This window comes from Mchenga conophoros, linkage group LG3 (assembly GCF_057382185.1).
Source record: "Mchenga conophoros isolate Kocher_MC1m ecotype Shallow Benthic linkage group LG3, M_conophoros_male_GT1.1, whole genome shotgun sequence".
Taxonomy (NCBI): Eukaryota; Metazoa; Chordata; class Actinopteri; order Cichliformes; family Cichlidae; genus Mchenga; species Mchenga conophoros.
In genome coordinates this window covers 10,818,538-10,835,734 of record NC_140528.1, presented here as the reverse complement: position 1 = coordinate 10,835,734, position 17,197 = coordinate 10,818,538, and the positions used below count along the sequence as shown (strand labels likewise).

General features: G+C 44.4%; 1 protein-coding gene across 1 annotated transcript in view; it reads left to right on the top strand.

Moving 5' to 3' along the window:
* Positions 1-2,573, top strand: part of LOC146577250 (uncharacterized) — a 28,135-nt gene extending 25,562 nt beyond the window's left edge. The window contains exon 4 of the mRNA XM_085267643.1: positions 2,065-2,573. Within this exon, the coding sequence (XP_085123769.1) occupies positions 2,065-2,573 (509 nt within the window). The remainder of the gene's footprint in view (positions 1-2,064) is intronic.
* The last annotated feature ends 14,624 nt before the right edge of the window (positions 2,574-17,197 follow it).

Genomic DNA, 17,197 nt, shown 5'->3' with positions numbered 1-17,197 from the left:
CCAGAGAGGCCCACCATGTGTTTCAGTCTGTTTAAAAGAATAGCGTGGTCTACTGTATCAAAGGCTGCGCTTAGATCCAGCAGCACCAGCACTGAGAGCTTTTGGGCGTCCCAGTTACATCTAAGATCATTTAAAACCTTTAGGAGAGCAGTCTGTGCTGTGGTTCACCCTAAATCCAGACTGGAATATCTCCAGGATCTGTCTATCATTGAGAAAATCAGTAATCTGAGTAAAAACAAGTTTTTCTAAGACTTTACTTAAAAATGGTAAGTTGGATACAGGTCTGTAGTTATTAAAATCATTACAATCCAAATTGCTCTTCTTCAGAAGGGGCCTCACCACCGCCGTTTTAAAGGCAGCAGGGAAGACACCCAACTGAAGAGAGCAATTCATCATGTATAAAAGCTCAGCCTCAAAAAATCCATAAAGTGTTTTAAAGAGTGAAGAAGGGATTGGATCTAAAAGACATGTGGTGGGTCTCACTGTGGAGAAAACTTTCTGAAGGTTCTCAGCATTAACCAGGACAAAGCTGTCCAGTGTCTCCTCAGGTACAATCGAGCCCTCAGATGTGTTTAAAATCATATCGCGATTAGATAAAATATCAGATCTGATGGCGCTGACGTTTCCCCTGAAGTGGTCTGCAAACTGCTCACAGAGCGAGTCTGTGGGGGTTCTTTTGGAGCTTTTAAAATCAGGGTTAAATAAATGATCTATGGTGGAAAAGAGGACCTTGGGATTATTTTTGTTATTACTGATTATTTTGGCGAAGTATGAATTTCTTGACTTCCTTAATGTATTATTGTACATTTTAAGTTGCTCGCAAAATATTTGATGGTTGATAGTATTATTATTTTTCCTCCATCTCCTTTCTGCTGTTCTGCAATTTCTTTTGAGTTTTTTGACTTCTTCGTTTCTCCAGGGTGATGCATGTTTTACGTTAATCTTTTTGGTGGTGAGTGGAGCAACAGAGTCAAGGCTTTTCTTCAGTTTGCTGTTGAAATGATTAAAAATCAAATCGCAGGGTGCAGGTAAAATCACAGGGGGGCATTCGTCTAAAACCCTGGTAAGATTTGCAGCCACTTCAGAGGTTAGATAGCGCCTCCTCACAGTTCGCACCGAGGTCTCCCGCTGAATAAAACCGGTGATGTTAAAAAACACACAGTAGTGGTCAGAGACAGCCAAGTCAACAACAGAGGACACGCTGGTGGACAGCCCATGGGTGATGACCAGGTCCAGAGTGTGTCCTCTGTTGTGAGTCGGCTGCGTGACGTGCTGGTAAAATCCAAACAGTGAAGAATGTTTAAGAATTCTTTTGTTGCAGGGTCAGAAGGATTATCTATGTGCAGGTTAAAATCACCGGTTAAAATTATCATGTTATATTTTGAATGTATGTTTGTTAAAAATTCTGAGAATTCCTTGATAAAAGCAGTGCTGTCTTTAGGTGGTCTGTAAACTGTGACAGATAAAACTGGAGGGCTGCTGAAAACAATAGCATGGAATTCAAAAGTGGTAAAATGATCAAATAAAATTTGTTTGGTGGTGTGTGTGTTGTTGGTTAAAGATGCAGTCCCACCACCTCTCTCACCACTTCTAATACAAAAAGAGAAATTAAAATTTGGTGGGGAGGCCTCAGTGAGAACAACTGGTGCATCCAAACCCAGCCATGTTTCAGTTAAAAATAAACAGTCAAGTTTATTATCTAAAATTAAATCATTAATAATAAAAGACTTGTTCGACAGAGAGCGTACATTTAAAAGTGCCATACTGATTGAGACTGGTGGATTTTTGACAATAGAGTTGAATGGATGTTGATATTTTTGAAGAGGCCGGAGGTTATTAATGTTTTTGGAGTTACTGGATTTATGATAATTCTGTTGCTCTCTGTTTGTGATTATGATGGGTATTGTGTTGACTGTGGGAGAGAGAGGTCCTAGTCCAGAGTTTTGTGTATTACTGTTAAAAGTGGAACAAATATAGGAGCTGGGACCAAGGGGACATCAGTCAGTAGCAGACGGATCAGCAGGTAATGTCAGTTTGGGGTAGTGACAGGGCGATGTGCGGCAGTGCTGTACGCCAAATGCCAAATTAGCGGACAGCAAACGGCATCCCCAGGCGTTGAGGTGGAGCCCGTCTGCCCCAAAAAGATGCCTCCTCTCCCAGAAGGCATCAAAGTTGTTAATAAAACCCACGTGGGAGACACAGGCGGAGGAAAGCCAGGTGTTAAGGCTGAGCAGCCGGCTGAAACGGCCTATCCCTCTGCCACAGTTGGGGGTGGGCCCAGAGATAAAAGCACTCACCTGCAACTGACCAAGGAGGCTGAAGAGTTGGAGGAAGTCCAACTTCAGCAGCTCAGATTGCTGTTTGGGGATGTCATTGGTGCCGATGTGGATGATGAGCCGGTTAACCTGTGGGTGGGATGCCAGAATGTTGGGAATTCTGTCCACTATGTCAACAACAGTGGCTCCCGGGAACGACAGCGTGAGCGCCCCCCTCATCCGCACGTTCCTGATGATGGAATCCCCGAGGACCAGCGTGGAGAGAGGAGGTGCCACCAAGGGCTGTTGGCCATCTGAGACGCCCGCGCCGCGACACCGGGGGTGTTCAGATGGAGATGCGCCAGCCGGACTGCGTGAGTGACTCCCAGGTTTAGCTCTGACTCTACGCTCTGCTGAATCCTTTGAACCTGCTGATCAGTAAAGCTCTACGTGCTGCAGCAGATTGACCTCATCTGTGTTCACAGGTGTGGACCTCAGCGCTGAGGTGCAGGAGAGTTTCATTCAGTTCTCCCTGCAAACAGCATCCAGCCTGGAAATACTGTCATCTTTCCCACAAATGGTGCTCTTATCTCAGAGAAGAAATCTGATGTAAATAACTGCAATCAACAGTGATGTTCTGCACAGATCACTTTTCCATTTTGCTCTCTAGATGAGTCCCAGCTGCCTGACCTTGTGTCCAGGTGATCGTCTCACTGAGGAGCTTTTGTTCTGAAAATCTCACGTCCATCACCTGTTTCCTTTTTACTATCTCTGCTCTTTCTTTATTCACAATGCTCATAATATCACACAATTATATTCATCACCTGCATGTTTTTATCCACCTGCTGTTAGAACCAAACAAATAAAAAGGATGAAAAGCCTGAAATCCTTTGATTTATTACATTTGAAACAAATATGAGAGCATCCCTAACAGCACAGCTGAGACCTTTGTTTTAATCAAGCCTTTGTATCGACACACTTGTAAAGATTCATATACAAAACATAATAGAATAAATCTATATAAAATACACATAATCACAAAAATGCAGCCATGTTGTGAGTTTGCATCTAAAACATGCATGTTTCCCTTTGTACAGGCAGATTTACAGCAGACAAAGCAACACGCTGATCGACTTTGACCGCTGCAAAAACAAAATACCCACCAAGTCTGAAGTCGATCAGAGGAACTGTTGACAGACTGACAGACAAACAGATGCTTGATTCATTAGTGCGATTAAATGTTCTTCTTTAGCAGCATCACTTCATGTGTTTGTGTTCCAGGAATAAAGGTCTGTTTAAACTGGACGTCTCCTCAGCATCACTCGTGCTGTCATGGTTTCAAAGCTGTGCAGAAAGAATCTGAGGGATGATACAGAGGTGACCAAAGTTACAAACATCCAGCTGTGCTGCAAATGTTTGCAGAGCTCCAAACTCTTTGGCTTTCTGCAGAGCAAGTATGGAAGAAGCACCTGAGCTAACTTCAGTTTAGACGATATGAGGAAAAATGCTGCTTCCCAAAGTTTCCTACAAGTATCCAGTTTATATTTAGAGAAGCGAAGGCTCTTTATCCTGACAACTACTCCCTGGTGGATCCCTGTCCTGTGACAGCAGCAAAGACTGTGTATCAGTATCATCAAAGCCACTTCAATAACCAGTGTTTAAAGCTCTCTAGCAGATGGACTTCAGTGGCAGCAGCCTCTGTCTGCTGTGTACAGAAGGTTCTCTGATGAAGCACACAGCAGATGCTGCACTACAACAGCAGCAGCAGCTCAGCTTCAGTTTGCTTCGACGCCCTTTTTGACCTGTGAAACAGCAGAAAATGAAACATTTCAACACCCGTTTGTTAGCGTGAGCTATTCTGCTGTTTTTCATCATTTCACAGGTGAAATAAAATCACATTTACTTCCTGTAGGAGTGATCGTGTCCAGCCTGACTGAGACCATGTGCTCCATCCTGCACAGGTAATAAACCTCTGACATGAAGGGCTGTCAAGTAGTTTTAGACAAATGGGGGTAAAAGAGACGTTAAAAGCTTAAAGAGAAACTACATTTTCTAAGAACTGTCTGACGTTCACCTCTCACTCTCAGAAAGTATACAGACTTTCTTTGATTCACTAGTGAGATAAAATGCATTTCTTGGACAACATGACTTTGATATATTTGTTTTCCAGGAGCAAAGGTCTGTTTATGCTGGCGAGTGATGCAGGCAGGAGGACTCTTTACACTGTGACTGACTAATCAATCTCTTCATCATGACTTCTGCTGTCATGGTTTTAAACCTGCGCAGTGGAGAAAAGAAGCTGAAAGAAGCTTCCTGCAAGTATCTGATGTGTCTTTAAAGAACTAAATCCTCCTCATCCTCACAGATACTCCCTCCTTAACCAGTTTCTTAAACTAGCTAACAGGTGGAGCGACACCACTGCGTACCAAAGGTTATAAAGTTAACCACACAGCAGACACTCTCGGTACGTCAGCTGTGTGGAATCGAGTTGTTCCTGCATTAATACACATACTGAAGGAACTGCCCTGAGAAAGGTGAACTGAAGCTTTGATGCTAAAGTTAAGAACCTTTTGTTCACACTGGCAAGTGTTCAATGTTACCATTTATGCCAGTTTATTAATAAAGTACTTTTAAAAACAGCAGCAGGGCTGACAAAAGTGCAATAAAACCAAAAATCTATGAAACAGCAAATAATGAAATATTTTCATTTCAAGACCTTTTTATTAACTCTTCTCCGGCCTTTATAGCACATTTACTTGTCTTACACTCTTTCAGTTGATATGAGTGACCAATATCTAATTCATTAGCTCACTAGTGCTTCACTGTTATATTCAGTCTGCTGACTGAGATCAGGTGACATTAAAAAAATCGCTAGTGAATGAAATGTGAAAACAAAAATCATTGTGATCAAAGCTCTCTTGTTTGCTCTGAGGCACTAAAGCCTGCACAGGTAATAAGCTTCTTGGCTTTAAGTGAGGATTTCCATTCGTTTGCAAGCAAATGAAGAAACAAAAGTTTGTACGGACTTTAGCGCCCTGTTGTCCTCATGTGTGGACGTCACATTTTGGGACGTTTAGACCAAAATACAAAGTTTTGCTCCACAAGGACCTGATTTGCACTTACGAGGTCATTATCCTGCCTCTGTTCTGTCGACATTTAAAGTGAATATCCTCATATGTGGATCTCATTTCTCTCAGAAACAAAGTTCTGGTAATTCTTTGTTTGTACATGAATCAGGTCCCAAACAGCCCAAATAGCAAAGAGACTTTAAAAATGCATGAAAGAGTTCAGGTCTTAGGAGGTTAAAGCTCTAAAAGAGAAACTCCAGTGAAACAAGTTGAGGTGACCACGTGTGTCGTGTGTGTTGTTGTCACATGTTACTCTGCACGCCAGCAGGTGCCGACAGGTTAATCTGGCCCTGCTTTGTTTGTCCTTTTGGATCAAAAAGCCTGTTTTTCTTGTGTTTTTAACTACATTTGATCATCACGTTGCTGATATCGTCTGATCTGCATCCCAACTGCTAAGTTTGTGTTATTTAGGTTGTTTCTTTGAATGTTTCTCTTGCTAACTGTCTGAGGTTCACCTCTCACAGAGTGAACATAATTCTGCCCTTGTAGGATTAAACTTTGTGGTTGTAAAACCGTCCATTTGTTTACCACAACTGACATGTTTCTGAATCCATCCCAGAGCCGAGGGTTTGTGTAAGTGGGTTTTTAGTGTGGGTTTTTGTGCTGGCAGGGAGGCAAAAGGTGATTTCAGTGTCTACTATATAAAGAGGCAGCAGCTTCCAGATCTTCATCTGTGTTCTCCTCCATCATCATTTCACTCATCACATGGCTTCACATCTCAGCCTTCTGGGAGTGGTGCTGTGCTCCTCATGGTTTCTGCTTCTGAAATCCCACCTCAGGCAGACTTTGATTTACAGGCAGCAACAGTCATCCATAATGGTTCTTATTTTACCGCCCATCTAGTTTCATAACCACAGGTTTCAGGAAGGGGAGCTTCAGTACATGTTCACGTACTGTGTTGTGTGATATACTACAAGTGTTTGTCCCATAAGTATTTGGACAATGAACTCTGCTGTAGCTGTGTCTCTGTCCAAAGTAAAACAATCAGGATGTGTTGAAGTGCAGAATCAGAGTTTTAATTCGAGGGATTTAACAAAAGAACTGCTTTAACTGCTTACTGGCTGCGTTCAGCTGTTACTCACAGGGCACCACAGTGGGTGACTGTTCATGTGTGATTGGACACATTTTTAGGCCTGATGCCATTTCTGACACAACCCCAAAGAGATGTTTTGTCTCCTCCTGAGATTCAGCCGCTGAGCTTCCACTTGGTAGGCAAATGTGTAAAGAACTATATTCAGGGGCGTTTTTAGCCCGTTTTGGGGGGTGCTTCCCAAAATGGATCAAAGCACCCCCAAAGATTTCTTACTTTTTTGACAATATTTGGTGTTTGTGTGATACACTACAAAAAATATAGAAAGTATACAGTACTTGGTTGAGATCTTTTAACAACAGAAGTATAGATACCCCCCTCCCAGAATGGTTTGTTCCAGCTCGCCTCTCCCCTGCTCTGGCTCTGGTGCCCTTTGTGCCAGAGAGATGGTGGCTGAGACGCAGCAGAGCGGAGGTGGAAGTGCCTGGCTTAAAACAGGACATGTTAGCTGCATTTAACCTTCAGTTACTCTTTATATAGTTGGTAGGAGTCAGACCATGTTTCTGTTTACCTGAAAAACATTACACCAGGTAACCTGCTGGGTTAAACGTGTTTTCCGACGATGTTTGCTGCCCTACAATCCGTCCTGCTCTGTAGTAAAATCAGAGACATTTGACCGTCCTGTTGCTCCCATTGAAATGTATACAGCCTGTTTAAAATCTAAAACTTAAAACTGTCCGTAGCTGCTGTTGTTACCACTGTCCTGTTAGAAAAGGAAGGAATGAGAGAAGCTGCTCATTTTGTCATATGTGCCGATATTAAACCCAAGGTACTTAACAGCTAACTGACTGGATTCCCATTAACCTTATAACTCCTGTTGTGTGTGTGTGTGTGTGTGTGTGTCAGTCAGGTTCATAATGGATATAAGGACGTTTTTTCAAAAAAAGCAGCAACATTCAGGTAAAAATGAAAGAACAAATGATCCGTCAATAAAGGATAATGTTGGATCAGTGTTTCAGTATTTATGTCTTTTATTTGATGTTCATGTGTTTGGTTTTTTGCCTTTTGGTTGAAAGTACACTGAGGGAGGACTTTTTTATTAGTGGTTTCAATAGTATTTTTTCATATTAATGTAATTTTTTCATCTAATACAATCTATTTGTGTAGCCACTAAGACTGGTGGACCTAAATCTTCACCTCCAAGTCCGTTCACATACAAGAGGAAGGGGAGTGAGCGGGTCAGCGCTCAGGGCACAGAAACTAAACTGGCTTAAAACACCATTTATTTCCATAAAAAAAAACACAGCCAGAGTCACAAATACAAGATAAAATTCCCCGTATACAATAAAAATATTGTTGCAACCCGCTAAAAACCCTGCCGGCAGAAATAACTATACACTATTAAAACAAGGCTAAAACATGTTTTCCATAAGCTAAAATTACCCTCCCACAGTCCCATAATCCCTCAGTCCAGCCACACATGGGCGAGTGGTCCTTATATGAAAGAGACAGGAGAGGAACTTCTCTTCCAGTATGGTAAGACTCGTCAGCAGCAGACCAGGGAGGAGGCTCCTATCGCAGACCTGTCTCCTGCTGACAGCGCGTCGCCGCACAGTCCCGCCCCACTCCACACCTGAACACGGACTCCCTCGTCTCACCGTCAGATGCAGGCAGAGGGGCATCCCTGCCCTGTTGTGCATTGCAGCCATCGCCACCCACTGTTGCTGTTCCTGCGTTGGGACTGGATCGCCGAACGACTCGCGGCACCCCACAGCAGTTCCTTCCACACACGTGCGGGCTTGCACGCGTTCCTTTTTCTCCTGCTCACCTTTCGTGCGTCGCTCCCCTTTTTGTCTCTGCGCTCACTATCCCCTTTAACAGGTCAACCTGGCGGCTGATAGGCCACCTTGGGGAACGCCCCCACCTCACAGGTGCCTACAATTGTCTGTTTAGTCCACAGTGGATTAAAGGAACATGGTACAACATTAACACACATAATATAAATATAAGGATAAAACCATGCCATATAAATATCAATAAACAAACATGCAATATAAATATCACAATAAAATCATGCAAATAAAATCAACACTATGTACCAATACACAGATTGATAAAACATAAAAACACAAATTTCCACTGTGTGACATCTGCGTGTGTTTATTCACTATGAGCATCATTCTCCCCAGTAATTAAGGTCAAGATATGAATTTTTTATTCCAATCCATTCTTCTTTTGCAGCGTTTAAATAACCTTGATCAGATTTGATGGTTTTGTTACAAACTTTTCAAAAACTGTTTGATTAGAGGGTTTTTTTTTAAATTGAATATTGATTTATTGATTAGCATTCAAATATCTCAGTGAAAACAATAAAGATCTACCACAAAGCAAGAAACCGAGACAAGGCTAATCAAAAGGTACTGGCTGAAGCATGTTTATTAAATTGTGTTAAAATGTACAAAACAGTGATGTCATGTTTTGAGACTTGATGAATTTAAGAATCTTATGATTTAATAAAGACATTTGCAGACTTGCACAGAGAGGGTAAAATTAGGATGACTGATAACGGAGACGAAGACAACAGACGACGAGGACAGGAAGGAACAGGGGTTTAAATGCACCAAGGAGACAGTCAGAGAGAACTTGGGACAACTGGAGGCATGTAGGGATGCAGGGACTGACAGAGACGGGGAAGACGTCTCATCGTGACGAGTAAAGTTTATCTTGCCTGGCTGGGCAGCTCTCTGGGTGCTCAGCACCCCCAAAGCTCTGATCCTAGAATCGCCCCTGGTTGAGACGCATTTTCTCTAAACACCGGGTCTCTGTGGCTTTTAAACACCTCAACACGCTGCACCAAAAACTGGTCCACCCCAAGGATCGGGTCCCCGACACAAACAGAGTAACATAGTGTACGCTGTTAAGTGCAGGAGGATTGGCAGGATTTATACATCGGGGAAACCAAACAACCTCTGGCTGAGAGGATGGCACAACACAGAAGAGCCACCTCGTCAGGCCAGGACTCTGCAGTCTGTTTACACCTACAGGCCAGTGGACACTCTTTCAATGATGAGGATGTAACATCCTGGACAGGGAGGAATGCTGGTTTGAGGGCGGAGTCAAGGAGGCTGTTTACGTGAAAAGGGAAAGACCATCTCTGAATGGAGGAGGGGCCTAAGGTCCATCTGTCACATCTTACATGCTGTGACTGCAGCCATTCCCCAGCTCTCTGTGAATGGGACTCATGGACATGGATCAGTGGTTGTTGATCAATGGTCATGAGAATTTGCATGATTAAGATGAAGGAACTGACCTCAGCCCCAGTGGGCTGGTTTCAGTCATTATGCAAATGTCCTGTTTGTAAGACTGAAACCTGCAGCTGAGACTGAAGACGTCACCTGATGATGACGACACGTTTCTCCCACAAAACGCTGCGTCCAGATGAACAGAACCAACTTTTGTACTGACCCACAGTTTTGTGTCTCTTGCAGCTGTTTCATCGGGCATGTTTGTTGTGACCCAGAGTCCAGATGTTTCTGTCATGGAGGGAGAGACCGTAAGCATCACCTGCTGCTGGACAAGAACGTTTGAAAGATTCAGAGTGGCCTGGCTGAAAAATCAAACAATAATTAAGAGAGAGACCAACGCAAATCAATCTCCAAGTCTCTGAAAAAGGAGGCAAAGACTCATCTTTGAACATTTCAAACATCAGAGGATTCAGGAACACACATCTGTAAAGTGACTGTGGAGATTCCGTCTTTAACTGTGTCTAAAGGAAATGGGACCATCATTACAGTCAGAGAGAAGACGGTGAATAACAACAACAACAACCACACAGACTCCAGTGAGTGAACACGTTCAGTTTGGTGACCAACACGCCTCCAAAATATGTCAACGTCACCTTATACAGATTAAACGCTGTCACATGAAAGTCTAGTCTGTCACGTGTCTGTGCTGTTACCGTACACGTGGCAGCCTTTGGTCGTCTGAAGGGACAATTAATAAACATTGAATCCTCCAAACCAGAGTGATGAAACTACCTGAACGTCTGTCAGCTGAAAACCTTCAAACTTACAGACGTTTGTGACGACTGGCTTAGAAAAAACTTTACAAACTTGTTCAGCGTTTTTTGTTTTGTTTTAAATTTATGTGATGATTCCAAAAACACTGCTGATTAAAAATGAATGATTGACTTTTGACTGATTGTCTCATTTAATGAATTAATTAATACTTATCATAGTAAACTCCTCTGGGTTACCATAGTAACACGACCAGTAAAGATGCTTTGGCATGCAGACTGGAGCAGCAGGGATCAAACCACCGACCTTACTATTGTCAGGTGACCTGCTCCACCTCCTGAGCCCCACTTCTCATGACAAATGACTTCCTTTTCTTTTATTCTCACTGACACTTGAGGATTGATCATGTTTGATTAGAGCTGCTGCTTATTCTGCAGCCACAGGATGTGCCGAGGCTCAGGGAGGGGCAGCCATGTGACCAGTTCGGCTGAGAGAAAGAAGACATCAAAGACGTGCTGTGGAGGAGCCAGATATGAATAATAACTCATGATTAAACACGTAGAGGTGTATTAACACAAAGTGAGTGAAGAAGAAACACCCAGTGCATCATGGGAGTCCCCCAGCAGCCTACACCTATTGGGTGGTTGTTACATGTACAAGATTCAAACTTGTGATTTGAACTAAATAATTTCATGTTTCTGTGGTGAACATAATTAAATCATGTAGCATCTGCATGAAATTCAGCAACTTAATTCTTGTTCTTGTTGAGATGACAGGATACAATCTAGTCAGAGTGGTTCGTTACCTGGACTCACGAAGTTCACAAGATCACATTAGATGTCAAACTGCAGGAAAATCACTGGAGTTTTCAGCAGCAGACAACTACGCCCACAACAACAGATTTTTTTGAGTGTAACTAAGGGAGGATTCAGGGTCACCTGGTCCAGCCCTAACTATATGCTTTAGCAAAAAGGAAAGTTTGAAGCCTAATCTTGAAAGTAGAGATAGTGTCTGTCTCCTGAATCCAAACTGGAAGCTGGTTCCACAGAAGAGGGGCCTGAAAACTGAAGGCTCTGCCTCCCATTCTACTTTAAATACTCTAGGAACAACAAGTAGGCACCACCAACTGCCAATAAAACGACAAAGAAGAACAAGCTATGTGGGTATGTGAGTTGATAGGTTACTATGTTGGGAGCTTGCTGAGTGGATGAGTAAAAGAAGATGGCTTTGTCAAAAATACTTATAAAGTTATAAAGAGTGGAAATCTGAAGAGCTGTTATGAAATCAAACATAAGAACTTCAACCAAAGCTGTGCGCCTGGGTCTGACGGTAGAACAAGAAGAATAAATGAGGTATGAGCGGCTACACGGCTGATAACAGTCTGTGACAGCACAACAGCATACGAGTGTTCACTGTGAGCACGGTGGACTTTAGGAGGACACAAAAAGACTTTCACTGACTGGAAAATGATAAAGAGTGAAAGGAAGCTGCAGCAGAAACACTTTTTAGTTTGGAAGAGAAACAATGTAACACTTTTAGATGGAAACAATGTAAAGTGCAACAATTTACCTTCAATAAAAAAGAAATCCTTACTAAAACTATAAACATTTGAACCGTTTGATACTGAAACATAAAATGAAATAAACTCCATAAACAATCAAAATGAATTCAAACTGATCAGCAACATTAACTCAGGAGCACAATATATGAAACACTTTAACCTACAAAACAAAAACGAATCAAACAGTTTGTGCTGATTTCTTTCTTTGATCAAAATAACAAAGTCAGCATTAATGGCTCCGACGAGCACGTTTTGCAGTGCACAGCTTTTCAAAGCAGCTTTGAAGCAGGATCCTGCAGCTCTCAGCTCCTGCTCAGTGTTTAGCTGGGACCTGGACTTGGTCTGCAGCAGCAGCAGAGAAGCCTCACAAAGATGAGACTAAAGGAAGAAGAACGCCCAGAGCCTGCTGCCCTCAGAGTGGATACTGCTTCTCTACACTCAGCCAGAATCCACTCAGTGTCTGTGATGTGAACTGCAGTCTCAGTGTGGAGTCAGACGTCAATGAACTGGTTCTGCTCTGCAAAGCTGAAACCAGTTGGAGCTGGTCATGCTGGGAACTGTTTTCATGGAAGTTCTTTTAAAAGTATCCCATCAGTGATGAAATATGCTGCTTGATATATGGAGTCACTGAGGCGGCATCATCATCAGTAGTGTCAACAAATTCATGCAGGTTTTCCAATGAATCTGTGTCTCCTTCATCGAGTCTCCTGCCCCACACTGCAAGCTTTCCAGTGACAGAGCTGATCTTGTGACCTGAGGGAGGTTTTTATCTTTCCCTTGAAGCTGTAGATTTACTTCATTTCCAAATATGTCACTCAGGTAGGCCAGTTTTGCCAGGAAGCTCTCATCACTAACTCTGCGACTTCATACTTGTGCTCCTGCTCCAAAAACATCTGATCTGCTCTCTGAGCACAAAAACTCAGGACAAGACTTTTCCTGGTGACAGCCGCCTGGCTTCACTGTGAAACAGCACAGCTTGATATTCGGCTCCATCTCCTCACAGACAGCAGAGACACTCTTGTTTTTACTGGTCTGGTCTTTATAAAACCGACTAAACCAATAATTTCAGTCATAACCTCACTGAATTCAGAGGAAAGCTGCTCTCAGTGTGAAACACTCCAGCAGAGGGCGCTGTTAAGTCCTTATTGTAACACAGTTACTGTGTGCAGTTAGACTTCATACATAATCTGCACTTATTTCCATCAGACATGCTGTCAGTAAATGATTGGTTTCTATTGATTCTACTTCCTGTTGACTCGTTTGATGACAGTGAAACAATCACAGCTGATTGTGTGATGATGTAAACTGTCACTGTTACATTCAGTGTGTGTGACATAATGTTAGTGCAGGCTGATAACAGCCTGGTTCTGTTAGAAACACATGAACGTGTCCATAGATCAGTGTGTGTTTAACATGAGAGCTTCAGCCCTGCTGATGTGTTAAATAAAGACATGCAGGAAAACTGATGAGACTCTGAAATAACTCTTTATATTTATAATGTAACTCTGCATCAAAAGAACAACAAAGGATCCCAGACAGGTTTCTGTGAACAAAGACCATTCTGATGTTTCTGTGTTTCTAACACTTTGACATTATTAGTAAACAGACTGCAGTGAGCAGCATTTATAAAGAGCTTATATATAAAGATATGACAGCTGTTTGACAAGTTTATCACTCTGTGTTTGGACCTGATCAGTCCAGCTGTTTACTTGAAATATGTTCATTTTGGGGTGGGTACAGTTTCCTCTGCGGTGGGTAGGGTGGGCTGCCCCGGTTCCTGTGGGGCTTGGCAGTGCTACCGTAGGCCCCGGTCTGGATGGACCTGAGCTCCCTTGCCTTGGTGGGTACCAGAGGACGGGGGTGCCTACTGGGGTCAGCGGGGGAGCTGGCCCTAGGGAGGGGCATCCTCCCCTCCCTCCTTTTCCTCCCCATCCCCGGCTACCTCCCTCTTCCCGCTCCACCACACTCACCCATACAGGTAGGGCCTTGGGGTGCAGGTGTGTCACAGGGGTGCAGGTGAGACATCCCCCCCCCCTCCCCTCTGTCCCCTTCTGGCCACCTGTGCCTCAATTTTATCTCACAACTTAGACATCCACATTACTTACACTCTCATAACACACACATATATATAGGGCCTTGAGGGTGGGCACGTTAACGGCGTCCAGTGGACGGTCTGTGTACTCAAACCTACCTCTGGCGCTGGTGCCCACCTCTCAATTTTAAATCCATGTAGACATTGAGGGTTCTCGGGAGGGGCCATGCTAACACCTGCTGCTCTCTGGCAGCAGCACCATTTTTTAGTTTTAAATGCACTTTAGAGCAACACGCAGCAACACTACACATGACCGGGAGGAGGGAGGTATGGGGTCTTCACACACCCCCGTTCTCTGCTAGCCATTGGGGCGGGGGGGCTGGGAGGAGATGTTGGCTGTCCGATTGGCCTCCCTGCTGCTGCGGAGCCTGGGACGGTCTGCTTGCCTCCACCCCAGGGGGAAGGGTAACATCTCTTGGGTCTGGGTTCTGTTTCCCCCTCTGGGGGCGAGGGTACCTGGACCCGGGGTATAGAGTATGTTTGGGGAGTGTGATTGTGTGTACATGTCCATTTATGTCAGTCCTTACGTTGGGTGAGTGCTGAATGTTTGTATATGTGTGCATGAGGGTGGGAATGCATGTTTGTGTCTGTGTGTGCCTGTTTGTCTGTGTCTATATGTCAGGTCGGGTCTTAGACTCCACTTCTCTGGGAACTCCCAGGCCCTCAAAGGCCTATCTCCCCTCACCACACTCCCTGCTGGTGACTGATGCCCTCAGGGGTCGGTGCATTGGTGGTTCTTGGTGTCCGGGGCTGGGCGCTCAGGTATGTACCAGCTCACTCCCGGTGGCTACCTGGCGGGGCCTGGCACCTGTTGCTCGGTCAGGCCTCCTCCGGGGTGCGGGGGGCCCTCGGGCCTCTGGCCTCAGGGCCTGCGGCTCGGTTCACTCTGGCACAGCTGGCTGCCGGCGGAGCCGTTGGGCACGCCGGTGCAGCCCCCTCTAGCTTCTGCTCGGTGGCTACTGGGTGATGCCTCGTCTGGGGATCCTCAGCCCTTCCCATGAGGGTGGCACAGATGCCCCTCCGGTGGTCCTCCTTGGGCTCTCGCACTCTGGGGCCTGGATCTCCTCCATGCCTGTTTCATGCCTTGGGGGACGGGGCTATGGCTCGCTACATCCTCTTGCAGACCATTACATGTGGAAACCATTTGAATACAAGCCACACAGGTGTGCACACGGGTGTTCACTGTTCGTAGACTTAAATTACACCTTTCTTGGCTGCTACTTCAAAGCACATTGTGCGCTGTCTGTCCTGCGTGCTGCAAAACACATTATTTGACCACAAGTGTCTGTGAAGGTTCTCAGTCATCCAGGTCATCGTAGTCAAAGGAGCCTCTGTCAGCAAAGAGGCACAGAAAAGAAGATCAGACACCAGCGAGGGAGGATAAGAAGGACAGATGCAACAACATTGTCATCCTCTATGTAGCCGGAGTATCAGAAAAACTCAGGAGAGTTTTCTCCAAGCATGACATCCCGGAGTATTTCAGACCCAGCAACACGCTCAGACAAAAACTGGTTCACACGAAAGACAAAACGCCAAAACACAGACTTAACAATGTGGTGTATGCTGTACAGTGCAGCGAGGAATGCCCAGACCTCTACATTGGAGAGACCAAACAGCCACTTCACAAGCGCATGGCACAACACAGAAGAGCCACCTCCACAGGACAAGACTCAGCAGTCCATCTGCATCTTAAGGATAAAGGACACTCTTTCGAGGATGCCAATGTTCACATTTTGGACGGAGAGGACAGATGGTTTGAAAGAGGAGTGAAAGAAGCCATCTATGTCAACTGTGAGCGACCATCTTTGAACAGAGGCGGAGTTTACGACAACAACTCTCTGCCATCAATAATCCAGTTTTGAGATCCCTTCCCAGACGCCTTAATGCCCACTCACATCCTGGGCCATCTGATCTCAGGAATTCGCATGATAAGGTGGGGCCAGGTTTCACAATGAACTCACCCGAAACTCTGGCTGATTGGGACCCACACCCAGTTTCACACCTTGGCTCAGGCGATTAGAGGATCATCAGGGGGTCCTTTTGTCCCTCTGTGGGGGGTTACTCCCACTAGGTTTATATCTGGGACTCTCCACCATTTGACCTTAGAACTGAAGAAGCTTCTCGGATGAGAGGTGAAACGTCTTCAAGCAACTTAAAGAAGTCCAGACGCTTTTCTTTCCAAGCTCCTTTGACATTTGACCACAAGCAATCTTTTCTGGTTTGACGCCGTCTTTGTAGCCAGAAACCAGCTCTCTCCTCGGCTTCCTCCACTACACGCTTCCCCCACGCCAGTCTCCTCCGTCACTATAAAGGGGAGAGTCATGAGCTCCATCACCCTCACCTGTGCCATCCAACGTCCCGCCACCAGCCTCCACTGCAGCAGGCCAGAGACCACACCCCTGCCACAATAAGTAAAAGTATATCCTTGCTGTACCCTTAATGCTAAATGTGCTAAATTAACCGCTGCCTTTGCCCCTTTGGGATTATTCTTATGTCACTGGGATGTTGACCTTTGACCTTCACATTAGAGAGATGGGCAGACATAATTAGTGTATGAATTTTAAAGTAACAGGTAATAAAGAGAGTGTAGCAAATGTAGTCAGGTTTATTACTCTGTATCACACATGAGTGCCCGAGGGAGGCGGGGCTGACTGGGGAGACACAGGAAACAGAGAGACAGGGCTGACTCGACATGAAACGATGAAACGTGGGACACGGGAACAGAAACTAAACACAGGCTGAAATGAACACTGAGGGAGGGAGAACTAAGATTACTGAGAGCCTGATAAATAAGAAGAACAAAAACCAAGAAAAACAAGAGTCAAAGAAAACCAAAAACACAAAGCATTGGGCCAGGACCCACTGCTGTGACATTTATATGTGATAAAAACATTAAAAACTGCTCAGATGTTGAAATCTTTCTACGTATACTTTAGGTTCAGCTCTCCAGCCTGGCATTTGGTTAAGCATGATTCAAACATTTGATTTTGTTTAACTGGTTTTAATTATAGTTACTTTTTGTGAACATTTGTTGCAGCATTTAAAAATACATCATTTATTTTCAAACTTTTATTTGATTTAGAGCATCATATTTGACCAACGTAAATGTTTTAAT